The sequence below is a fragment of the Oculina patagonica genome, chromosome 5 (assembly GCF_052425735.1).
Source record: "Oculina patagonica isolate OP01 chromosome 5, crgOcupat, whole genome shotgun sequence".
In the NCBI taxonomy this organism is placed as follows: domain Eukaryota; kingdom Metazoa; phylum Cnidaria; class Anthozoa; order Scleractinia; family Oculinidae; genus Oculina; species Oculina patagonica.
The window spans coordinates 18,741,226-18,754,399 of NC_135762.1; the positions used below are offsets into that span (position 1 = coordinate 18,741,226).

At 37.8% G+C, this 13,174-nt stretch overlaps 1 protein-coding gene across 4 annotated transcripts in view; it reads left to right on the forward strand.

Moving 5' to 3' along the window:
• LOC144653121 (periodic tryptophan protein 2 homolog) overlaps positions 1 to 11,747 on the forward strand; it is a 101,300-nt gene extending 89,553 nt beyond the window's left edge. For 3 of the 4 annotated variants that reach the window (XM_078513033.1, XM_078513035.1, XM_078513036.1), the window contains 3 exons: positions 958 to 1,176; positions 3,187 to 3,412; positions 11,553 to 11,747. In XM_078513033.1, coding sequence (XP_078369159.1) covers positions 958 to 1,176; positions 3,187 to 3,412; positions 11,553 to 11,688 — 581 coding nt within the window. In that variant the 3' untranslated portion in view covers positions 11,689 to 11,747. The remainder of the gene's footprint in view (positions 1 to 957; positions 1,177 to 3,186; positions 3,413 to 11,552) is intronic. The other variant, XM_078513034.1, reaches the window with a different exon arrangement.
• Positions 11,748 to 13,174: the final 1,427 nt, after the last annotated feature.

The window sequence follows — 13,174 nt, forward strand, 5'->3', positions numbered from 1 at the left end:
AGGTGCTCTGGAATTCCATCGAACTTAAGGTTCTCTCTTCTACTGTAAGTCTCAAGATATAACAGCTCTTTACGAACCTCTTTGATTTCTTTGCAACGCGTTTCTTTTTCCTCCTGTGCGGTACTGTTTAGGTCTTCAACTTGTCCGCTAACAAACTCGGCATTCTCTTTTAAATCTTTGATCTTCTTATCCGAGCTTCGTTGCTTCTCTTTAACCGCGGAAATTTCTTTCTCTAAACTCCTGACAGAGGCTTTCAGGCTATTTATCGTAGAGAATACTTCCTCTAATTTCGTTTCCAGTGTGTCTAGTTTCTCCAGTTTAGACAATATTAGGTCTATTTTGCCTGCGAGTCCTTCGGCGGCCATTACTTCGTCTTCGTCCGCGCAGACACGAGAGATGTCTTTTAGTCGTTTTTCGGCTGGCGAAGTTTCTTGTGAGCTACTTGAAGAGTCCGAAAGTCTAATTTTTCTCTTTACAGACGAAAGAAGTTGTTCCATAGGCGTTTTGGTTTAAAATATTGACCCGAGAAACGGAGCCATGAGAAGCACGTCTACATCGTGTGGCTCTCACCAGGCTCTCCTCTCCTCCTCTCCTCTCCTACCTGGTGGTATTGGGTTCCCTTGAATACAAAATCCATCATTCTCTGAAGAAGACCGCAGAAGGCGATTGAAAATTTAGAGTATCGTTTTATATTTTTAGATCTGTTTTAAACACATTTTTATATTTTAAGCTATGACTACAGATCGCTCCAGCAGTTTTATTTATCTTGTTAACCCACAGGTATGCCCCATGGATCTATATTGTCTTTAGGGTTAACGATTGGATAATACTCTTTTTCCTCTTAGAGGAGGATATACCATAGTCTTCAAAACACCTGCATACAAATACACCTAACCCTAGCTGTGCTATTTATTAAGTCAACTCAACTTTTATTTCATTCTTTTTACACAAATGTAGGTCAGTCATGGGCAGCAGCTAGTACTGAAGGGCTATTAGTATATTCTCTGGAATATGATATTGTATTTGATCCATTTCAACTGGACTGTGATATCACCCCTGACAAGATCTGGCAAGTTAGCAGTAACAAGGAACACACTAAAGCACTGGTGTTGAGCCTCAGAATAAATGAGCAAGAACTGGTTTGTCAAGTTATGGAGGCAGTTCAACCTTGTGACAGTAAGTTTCAACTTTTTCAGTCAATGTATCTGCTGGGTATTACTGTTGAGTTAGCTCTTTCTATCTCATATTGGCCCTGGACTGCTGTTAAAATTGAATCAGTGGATCATAAGCTACCTTTTCCAGGAATAAAAACGGAGTCAAAAATTTCATTTCATAGGTACTTTAAAATCTTTGCGGGAAAGAACGAGAAGTAATTCATTGTTTGGACTTAAAGCTAAACTTTCATTCATTGTTTTATTCGTACTCGGGAGTCAACAGTGGAAAAACTTAAAGCTTAAAGAAGGATATTTCTCAATGCAAATTGGAAAGCTCAGGGCATTACACATTCTACAATTAATTTATGTTTCAATGCTTTTTATAAAAATTGAAATAGTTCTACTAAGATTTAAAGTAAGATCCAATGAGTTCTAGATGGTAGTTGTCCTATAGTAAAATGTTCTTTGGCCAGTGGCAGTTCTGAATAGAGGAATAATAATTGTTGAGAGCTCCTAGTGGTACACATGCTTATATCTGCACGTTTGATAAAAATAGAAGTCAAATAGTCGGAAGTACAGCCTGTCATGCACTTGAAGGCTTAAGTGGCACTTCGGTAGTAAAGCTGGCTTAAAACTGGCAGCCATTCTAATTCTTTAAGTATGGGCGTGACGTGATCGAATTTCCGTGCGCCACTTACAATTCTACATATGCGAAGTTCTGTACAGATTGTAGTTTGTCAATGTTGCCCACACGTTTGAGCAATAAAACAGTTTACTAAACTAGGGCATTAATAACTGTTATAAGAGTTCTTCTATCAAATGCATGTTTAACTCTATTAATTTGTCCAAGGCGAGACATGTAGGAGGAAACAGTGTTAAACATGTGATCATTGAAAGTTAAGTGGGGATCCAGTGTCAGTCTGCCTGGACTGGTACAAGTTCCTTTCCAAGCAATGATAACGTGAAACCTCGTAGTTTGGGAAGCATTTGTTTGCTACCGAATACCATGAGTTTAGTCTTATCCGGGTTCAACAGTAGGTAGTTATTAAAACACCAGTTGCGCACGTTAAGTAAATCCTTGTTCATATCAGTTATTGCATTTAGTTTATCTTCGATCTTAAAGGAGACCAGGAGTTTTGTATCGTCTATGTAGTACTGTGAACTGCATTTTTGCGGAACAGCGGGAAGGTCATTTACATAGATGCTGAAACGAAGTGGGCCCAGAATACTTCCTTGCAGTACACCGCTGGTCACAGTCAGGGGCTCGGATGAAGTAGAATTTATACGTACAACTTGTTGCCTGTTGCTTAGGTAGCTACAGAACCATTGTAGACAATGGTAAGAGGAACCAACGTCCAGCAACTCTGATATTAGGTTTTCATGACTGATGCTGTCGAAGGCTTTGCTCGTATCTAATAGTACCATAGCTGTTAGTTCTTGTCGTTTTCAGCTGATGGAAAACTCAGCATTAAATAATGAATACAGAACGTTTACAAATTTTCCTCACGGATGCAGAGAGTTTTGCCTTTTATTACCTGTTTTTGGTTCATATTTTGGCTACAAAGACGTAAATTTTATTTGGCTGGTATATATATAATTTGGTGCTCGAAATTTACTTTTGTAAACTCAACATAAATGCAACCTCAGAAGCTTAATTTTATACGCGTCAAAAAACATGTGCACATGGAAGCTAATTTACTGCCGAGGATATTGGTAACGGATTGCTTTCTGAGTTTCACACTTTCTGGAAAATAAAACGTACTAGCTTTGGATTTTGAAGTATTAGAACACTTGTAGTGCTACTCAAAACACCATAATCGTCTACCTCTGTAACCTTCATATCTGAAAGGTTTTGAGTTTCCCGCAAAAAAGTACACATTTATCAAACAAACTGGGTTCTCATTGAGTGTTGACAAAACAAGACAGAGTAATGTATATTTTTGTAGCAAATTTGGTTTGCAAAAATTGACATTTAGTATTTAACAATACAACCATATATTATTAACTTTGTATGTTTCTTTTGAACTATTAGTTCCCTTGGTTGTACAGTCCCTGAGGGAGCCCTATACAGAAAGACTGTTGCAGTTCATTGTTTTACAGTTGGAGAAGTCACGACATCTTCATTTTTACCTTTTGTGGTGCCATCAACTATTAACTGTACATGGGCAAAAGCTGAAACTGCTTGCCAGTAGGCTTTTGGTTATGTTGCGTAGTTTACAAAAAAGTGTGACAAGACAACAACAGGACCTTGACAAAGTGTAAGTAATAAATACTATGTCACTGAAAAAATTATGATAGCGGGAGTGGAAAATTTAAAGGGACTAAGTCAAAAAAATTAAAGGGACTAAGTCACAGTTATGTCATGTGTGTGACAGTGCATGATAGTTTGAAAGATCTTTAAAATGTTAACTTTCAATTGTCGTAAGGAGAATCATCTTCTGTTGTCATTGAGTTATATCTTAGCCATCCTTGTGAAATTTGCTTGCATATTTATTTTTAACTTTCCTCATCGTTCGCAAAACCTTTTTGCTAAGTTATTTTTGAGGCTTTTTACTTTTAGAGCAATGTTTGTCCTCAACTACGTCGGCGTTTATGATCTGTAATGCCTTCACATGACAGCTGTCGAACTGGTGGCTGCCTAGAGATGTGTTGCGACATGCCCCTGCGTCTTGTCTCCACGTGTGCTGAGACCTTAAGATTTAGCTTCTATATTCCAGAGACAAAATAAAAGACTGGCTGATTGTGTGTGCTGCGGCTTGTTTTCATGAAGAAATAGCTAATAATTACATCGCCGTTTACAGTCAGAAAATTCACGCCTGATTTCAGAAACAAATTTAGCATATCCACTTAAAAATAATTGTTACAAACTCGGAATACCACACACTACTGATCATAAGGATGCAAACTGCAAATTAAAAAATTCATGTTCCTGAAGATTTTGCTGGTAGTCATTTTATGATCGGAACATAGAAAGCCGGGCTTCAGTCATTTACCACATTTACCCACTTGTTTTGTCTTGGCGTGCCACTTTTTCTATTTTTTCACCCTCAGGAACTTGTGAAAGGTGACCCATCCCTTAGTGTTTTTGTAGGCATAATATTCAGGCTTCAGGTATATACGTACTACTCTTGCACCAATGTCAGATCTGGGCCATTGCAAAACCAGCCTTGTCTAATGCTATGTCATAGCCTCGATATCATTCCTAATCTCCAAGTTGGTGGCCGTCGGTGTTTGAAAGCGGTACCATTTTACAACATTGGATGGGGGGGAGGGGGCTATTTTAGCAGACAGTCATGAAATTTAAAAACTAGTGGTAAATTTGTCATAAAAACCGCAGAGCGAAGTCAATGTGTCAACTACTTTTGTCAAAGATTGTCTGAGGTCTATTTGAGTGAAAAGAAAGGATACCCGTTACCTATCTTAGCTCTAACAGGATTATTTCTAGAAAGCATGCTAAATGTGTGGCGTTAGAGTAGTTTTGATTATTTGAAGTTAAAAATATTGTCTTCAATTGAGAAAATAAAGACAAAACATGCAGATCCTGTCCATGGTTCTTAGCGCATGACTATCTAGGGTTGTATTATTCATTTTCTTGTAACTTAAAAGTGTTCAGCGGGGCCTCTGCAGTGATACTCCAATTTATTATGTTCGTTTCATTGTTACAAAGCAGCCGGCCAATTTTAAGAAAAAGCAGCAGTACACGTTCTCCAGAGCGCAAAACCAAATTCCTGGGTGGTTGAGATTAATGTTTAACAAGATCTACGATATCGTGAGGCTAGGAAATACTCCCATTTGTCGCTGAAATTCCCTAAGAAAACCAGAGATAAATGACTTTTTGTCAAAATTATCTCGCTAGAATGTTTCTTGGCCACACAATTGACGAAAAAGTGTAAATTTGAATGATTAACCACGGTTAACCACGGTTAACCATCAGTCTAGAAAGGATCAGGAATGATCTTTGTTTACTGATGGTTAACCGTTGTTAACCGTGAAATTTCAAAAGGTTGACACCTTTTGGCCTTGCTGAAGGCTGTTTATAGTAGAAAAAGAGACAATGAAGACTTTTGTATCTTAAGTTAGCTTTTTACCGAATGGTAATGAGGTGTAGTGATGATTCGCGAACTTGAAGTGACGTGTTTCCGTCACTCGTTCACTCCATTCTGATATTAAACCGCAATTAATTCATGCATTTAACCGTGAACGTGCTGACAGAAAGGTTCTTTAAAACGCCATTCAGCACATGTCAATCAAAAACAAATTATCCTACAGCCTCGTTCCCAGGGTATGACTCTTTCAGGAAACATAGGTTGAACTTTCACAAAACAAATCGAAAAAGGAAAAATTACACTTATCCTCTGGTGATAAAAGAGAATAGAATTCGCTCTACGAAGCCGTAGAGCATACACTATCAATGACCCATTCACGTAAGAAAACATTCAAACGCAAATGAAGTGAGATTGTGACATTACTGCTAGAAGCTATAAGCTAGATGTAGTAACCCTTACCATATGACACGTTTTAGTAAACACAACATTCATGCTGCACGATTTTGTTTCGCGTGACATTGTCTTCGTGTCACGTCATCCGTTTTTCATCTTTTTGAGTCGTGCAGAAACGCGCATCTTTCTCTCAAGTTTTATTCGCTGCTCAAAATAACGCTATACGTGCTGACAGAAAAGTTAACATATTCACAAAACAAATTTACCTAATGCTTAAAAGGATCAAAGGTTACACTTAAATATTTTTGTGATGAAATAGAATTCACGCTACGAAGCCTGAGAGCACGAACCATCAATGACACAATTCCCATGGAAAAATAAAACATTCAAAGGCACATTATTGAACGCTTATTTGAAGAAGAAAAACTATCAATGACCCATTCACGCAAGAAAACATTGAAAGGCAAATTAAGTGAAATTGTGACATTACTGATAGCAGCTATGAGTTACATGTAGTTACGGTTAAAAAAGTATAACGCTCGCCATGTGACGTGTTGTAGTTAACACCACATCCACAGCACGTTTTTGTGTCGCGTCACATCACCTCGTGTCACGTCATCTGTTTTTCATCTTTTTGAGTCGAGCAGAAACACGAAGTGCTCGGGCGTATCTTTCTCTCAAATTCTATCCGCTGCTCAAAAATAACGCTTTACGTGCTGACAGAAAAGTACAGATATTTACAAAACGAATTTACTTAATGCTAAAAGGGTTCAAAGGTAATACACTAACCGGTAAATATTTTTGTGGTGAAAACTGAATAGCGCTACGACACCTGAGAGCAGGAACCATCAATGACGCAACTCATGTGGAAAAATAAACATTCGAACGCAAAAGAAATGAGATTGCATTACTTTGTTGGACACTTATTTAGAAAAAAAAGTGCGAAGGTCGGCACGTCATCGAATTACCAAATTACCATGAGGTTGCTCGAAGAGCCTTTGATCATGTTTAAGAAATGCTTAAAACAAGCGTCAATAAAACATGAAGTAACATCAATTGGAGCTCTCACTCCTGAAAGAATTTGTTTATCCTTTTGTAAAAGAATTAAGTGCAGAGATGGAGGCGTGCCCATAGCTACGCCGGGGTTAACGTTGTGTCCCCGGCGTCTGTGACGGCTCAGTCACTCTGGGGACTTTTGCAAAGATCAATCAGTGTTGATTCTTGGAATTATAGGCACCTTCCAATAAGCAGAAAGGGTTTTGGGGGAGCAAATTCACGCATTACGTTTTCTGACAGATTATGTTAAGGGTTTCATCCAAGATTCTCGCCATAATTGTTTGCCGCAATTCTAGTTATCAGACGGTAACTTTTTTGACCAGCGTTTATTCTTTTATCAAAAAGGTATAATTATACTTTATCAGTTTTCAGTATCTTTAATTTTTGAAGAAAACTCAGCTTTTTTAATGAAATATCCGATTAGCGAACATTGTTACTATACTTGCATCTATGCCAGAATCCGGCCGCTGGTAGTACGTTCTCTAAGGTACCAAAAAGGGCAGAATAGTAATGTCATTTCACGCAATAAATAGGATAAGTAATAACTGCTACATTTGTTGTAAACTGATTTGTTGGCTTGTCGTTGTTTGGTTTTGCTAGCTTAATTATTTCTGTCGATAAGGACCCTACAATGTCTCTTATAAAAATCACATTAGTTATGCATAAATTAAATTTCTCATCTTTCATTGTAGTTCAAATACTCCGATTCACGGTGACTTTTAGTATGTTATTCCTCAATATATGCAAAGTCGAATAAGGCATGTTTTATTTTTGTTGCAATTTGTTTTGGGTTAGACAACGAAATGGCTTATATTGACTGGACTAATGGTAAACTTTGACGTTTGCCTTTAATCGAAATAGTTCCTTTCAAGTTAGAAGGATTTCTACTCGGCTTAATGCAGGGTTCCCGATAAAGGTTACGCATAACCTGTGATCAGGCTTTCTTTTTTTTTCATAGAACAGGATAGGTAAGTCGATTTTATCAGATATTTTCCCTTTATTTTGAATTATTTTTTACGAACGTTATATTCCCATACAAACCCTTATAACAATGTTATTACGCAATGTCATATGTAGTCTATATGTTGACGGCTCCTTTAGGAGCTTGGGCTACCTGTGGAGAGATTACACTCTTGTCGAATCCCATCGAAAGCACCGCCAAAACATCTTTTCTTTCACAAACTATTCGTTGAATACACTCCCTTTGTTCATCTTTAAGTGTTTTGTTAATACAACTTTTAAGAGATTTTCTTAAAGCTAGAAAACTCGCTCTCTACTTCATTCCGCTCAACACAAATAAAATCCTCTATGCGCGATATTTTTGGACCGGAAGTTATAATCGAACTCAATTAACCAATCAGGATAGAGTTTAATGTTGCCTTTTGTTTCCTGACCAATCAGAAAAAAGTCCAGATTCTGGACTTTTTACAGACAACGCGACAAGTAAATGTATCAGGCGTTCATTTTTCCGTTGAGCGAGAAAAATAACGCCTGATCGCAGATTAGGTTACGCACGACAGAGTTACCTTTTGTCTCGTCACGCAATCTTAACCCCACATTGAGAAGTAAATTTTCGTTTGGATATTACCAAAAGCCGCTTCTCCTCGCGTTATTCGTTACCTTACGGCTACACGTGCCATTTCTAACGACTACATTTCCAGTAAAACAGTTGCTGTTTATTTTTCTAATGGCGATGCATTAACTTCTGAACAGAAGAAACGTTTAACGTTTACTTCTTCCACCGGAAGTAATTTCACAACAGGCTACAAAAACACTTGTAAATATCACTTAACACATTTAATGATGTTGCAATTAGCGAAGCGCACTAATGACGTCACAGAATTTGACCCCCAGTGTGAGTCAGACAAAATTCGGACAAACAAACCGCTCTCTGTAAGAGCAATGTATTGTTGGCGGGCACTTCGGAGGCATATCTAGCGATTGTTTCACAAAACATGGCCAGATTGGCTCGGAATTCGAGAGAAAACCTTACCTGTGCAACGTAGAAAGCTCAAACCGTGGCTTGAAACAAAAGGTTTGTCAAACAGAGCGATTATTCAATAAATGAAACGATTGCAAGAGATCGCAATTTTCATGTTTAAAGTGAAACATAGATTACTGCCTAGCAACGTAGTAGAGCTTTTTCCTAGATCACCCTCGAGCTATAGCTTAAGGAACTCAGATTTTTACGTACCAAGAGTAAGAACTGTCAAGTACGGGAAACATTCCCTTCGTTTCCTTGGGCCATTGATGTGGTCGAAATTAGACAATAGGGACAAAAACGAAACGTCCTTGCAGCGATTCAAGGCGAACATCAGGGGAAGGGAACTCAGTGGACTTGTCGGAGGAGACACATGCAAAGGGTGTCACCTTTGCAACTCTTGAGCCGAAACCACCCTATAAGTATTAAATATTGGTTCGATATTCCGTATTTTAAAGTAGTATCTTAATTGTAGGAATTAGATGTAAATACAAAGAGTGTTGGAAAATGTAGCATAATTTAATGTAAATAGACCAGAATCGTTTTTGTACTTATATTATATTTTAGTTTAAACAGTGTCCCCGATTAGTAAACTTAAGGCTAGCTAGAAGACTAGACACTTAAATAAAGTTCTTATTATTATTATTATAATGTGTAAAATGTTTTACTCTCTGTTATTGAATGGATTATAAAGGCCCGATTTGCTGCCGGGATTTGCTGAAAGAAAACATTTATTTTTATGAGAAATGCAAAACGTTTACACTGTTCTTAGTGGCACATTTTGCAACACAACAGAGCTAACCTCACATTTATGCCACCACAAAATTACACAAAGAAACGCTCGTCCGATCGGTCTCCTTGCCTGACCCGAATATTTAAAGAGGTCAATCTCGTTACACAATTGTCGCGGCAAATACTATTTAATATAGACTGATCGAGCTCGGCAGCTGCAGTCTGTAATAGTAATGGGGATTAATAACAGCTTTATAAAAATCAAACCCGCCGTCAATTCCATTAGAAAGGCGTTTGAATAGCATAATATTTTCGGGGGGGGGCATGCTCACCTACGACAGGGACTTTGCATATTGAATTTCTGTTTCAACTCGTTTAAGAAAACAAAGGTGCGATTCCTATCACATGTTAGTAGGTCTTTGTTGAGAATGATCTAGTCTTTGAACAAGGTTTTCTAAAAAATATTATCTATGTTAAAAAGCATTCCAAAGTAAAACCTTGTGTCATATTAGTGTATTTCAATATGGTGGACCCATACTAAGTTCTGTAATTATTTTACTATTGTTTTCCAAATAACTAATGGTTGCAATGAAGCCTGCAAAGTTGAAATTTGGGTGGTTTATCTCTTTCCACCTACTGAAAAATTTGAGGTTTTTTTCAGTTTTCCTTTTTGCAAGCAGAACAGTATAACTTGACATTTTGGTTAAAACGATTTGTTGAGTAGCAACTTATTAAGATAATCGTGACTGTTATTCAAGATTATTTTGTTTTGGATTTCGCTATCATCTAAAAATATACTGTTACATGTAGTTTGCATTGCTGTGTTCATTTAATTTTCTTATATCAAGCAAATTTTTTTCCCTGAACGTAATAAACCACCATCGAAATAAACCAAGGAGCTCAAAAACGCGTCATCTAGCTGTTGCGTTTTGGACTCGCTAAAGTTTATTCAGTTGGGTGGCTAGTGGGCGATATAGAAGGCTGTTGCAGAAGTCTAAACGGCTCATTACAAAAGCATTAATTCATGATTGAGAAACTTTCTAATACGCCTGATGTTGAACAAGTGAAAGACCGCTGTTCAGGTTCATCTGCGCGTCGATGAATCGTCCCTTGATGTCATCATTGCAGTTTTCCAAGGCTGTTAACACTTTGGATTTCTCAGGGCTTCAATCTGGTTTAAAAAAGATCTTAAGTTCAATATTATTTGCATAAGCATGTCTGTCTGGCAGATGATGTTCCAGTACGCTAAATAGTTTGCTTGTCTGCAGAATTATTCGTTTTTTCACAGTGTTCAATTTATTCTGCCTGCTCTTAAAAGAATTGCCTGGTGATACTCCTTGATATCTTGCTTTTGTACGGTTGTTTAACTTATCTTAAGTAGAGATATCTCGAAAAAATCGGCCTTGATTGCGGCTTTGAGAACACTGATCGCTTGTTGCACGATTTTAAAAAAAGGACTACAATAAGATCAAGCTTTATTTTACCCTGGAATCTGTAACTTGCTCCTGAATTGTTAACTTTCTATTTCAATTAACGTTGCAAGATGAAAGCTTTAAGCTTGAAGTAGAGTGTTGCTACACGCTTTGAATGTTAATGTGATATAACGGCTATGCAAACATGATGTCATACATTTTCTTTTTTCAGACTAGAGGAAACAAGATACTTTTAGACACACCCAATATTAGAACCGTTTTCAAAACTCAGCGAAAGAAAAAGTACAGAAAAGCGGCCTCGTAAGAGGAAAAACAAATACTTCACTGCACCAATATGCAAAACTTCAATGAACACCCAGTCCACTATCTTGTCGCACTAATAGGCTCAACGCTTTCTTTCGAAAACCTAAAGCTGTATACTGTCAATAGTGCTACTGTCCTCTTTTTGTCTTGCTTACTCTTTTTCATGGTGTCATGAGTAGGTTGCTTATTATAGCCATAGTTTAAAAGAACCAATTTAAGGTTTCTCTGATACATGACAGTTTTATACATGACATAGTAGTTATGCTTTGGTGATACTCTGAAGACCTGCTATTTTATAACTGCCAGAATAATATATCTCCACCAAATCCTTTAATCGTAGAAAAAAAAGCGTAATGAAGAAACTGGTAGGATTTAATGGTCATGGTGGGTTGCAAATATTTCGTTGCCACTTTGGATAGCAGTAGCATTAATTTGTGCCTTTTGTTTCACACAGTTGTTCAAGTAACACCTATGCCCTCGCCTACATCCTAGCCTTTGCTGGTATTCTCAAAGCCGACAGCAACAGCAGTTTTTCCATGGAAGCATCGTCAATCCTTTCGTCTTCTGGCAATAATCTGGACATTTCTTGAAGGCTAACTCCTTGGAGCTTGTGAAAATCTCATTCTTGTTCAATAAAGTAACTACTTGAGGTTGTGGTTGTTTTTCTTATTTAGGTACGTAAATTCGTAATACTCAGTCTGGTGTGGGAAGCTGTTATGGTAAACATACAATAAAATAAAAGCGAATCGACGTTTTAAAGATTTGTACATCATTTTCAAGAGTGACACCTCGATGTAAATTAGGGAATATGCGCGCGAGTGGCGAAGCCGCAACAAAGAAGCGAATCGGCGAGCAGAATTTTAAAGTACAAAAGTTGTTACGGGTACTCAAATTCGGTTTTGACTTTGTGTGATAATGCGGGTGTGTTCCTATTGCTGAGTTCAGTAAAGTGGGTTCACCAGTTCACAAAATGGCCAACAGTCACCAACAACTACCAATAACCGCCAACAACCACCAACAGCCGCCAATAACCAACAACAACTGCCAACAACCAACAAAACCGCCAATAACCGCCAACAAGCACCAGGCAAACCACCACTTACCGCCAGTAACCAACTACTGCCAACAAAACTTTCAATTACCTGCCAACAACCACCAGTAATTGCCAGCAACCCCCAGTAACTGCCAACAACCACCAGTATAGGTGCCCAAGTAACATATTTATGAAGCGATTTGTTTGCTGTGCCTACTTTACGTAGAACTTCTAGTTTCGTTTCAGTCTGAAAAGAAAGCAATCAAAGCTCAGTCTGTTGTCGCAGAAGAAAGTAGTTAAGCACTCGTTTGTTGCTAGTGTTTTGGTGCCAGCAAATAAAATCGTGCTTTCCGATGAAGTTATTTTTTTTTTTTTTGCAAGAACTGTTTTGCGCCACCATTGAGTAAACTGCTCCCAAAAGAGTGACAATTCCCTACATAATAGAACGTGTGAGCAAGCGATTGTTTCTCAGAATTGCACAGAGGGCGAATATTGTCGTCTACTAGGCCAGCGCGGAATAAGCTGACACAAGTAGAGAAAATATGTATTATTTTGAACTGGAAAGCAATAAGCTTCGTTTCTTTTGTGAGCCTCATCTTGATTCGGAAAAATCTAATTTACATTTACTTTCTACACACTAATTTACATATGCGATTTCTAAAACCGGTTTTGTCTAAGGCTGCATTCATTATGTGTCCTACAGGGGGGGCGGGCAGAGGATTTTAGGGGGGGTCTCAAATTTGTAGAGCAAAAAAGGGGGGATATAAAAATTGTTTAAATATCTCCTGGGGGATGCTTATTTTTTGTAATATTCTGTCTAGCTTTTGTAATAGTTTTAAAAAGTGAAAAAAAGAAATGATAAGTACAGCAGCCTCTTTCAAGGATTGTAAGCAACAAGGGTACCTCAATTATTCTGAGAGACTAAAGTACCTACCTGTATTTTACAGTTTTTCAAGTAGTGTGTCTGGCCCGTAGATGTAGTTTTGATACAGTATAGAAAGTAAAACATCTAAAATGGAAACATTTAATGAAACCTCAGTCTT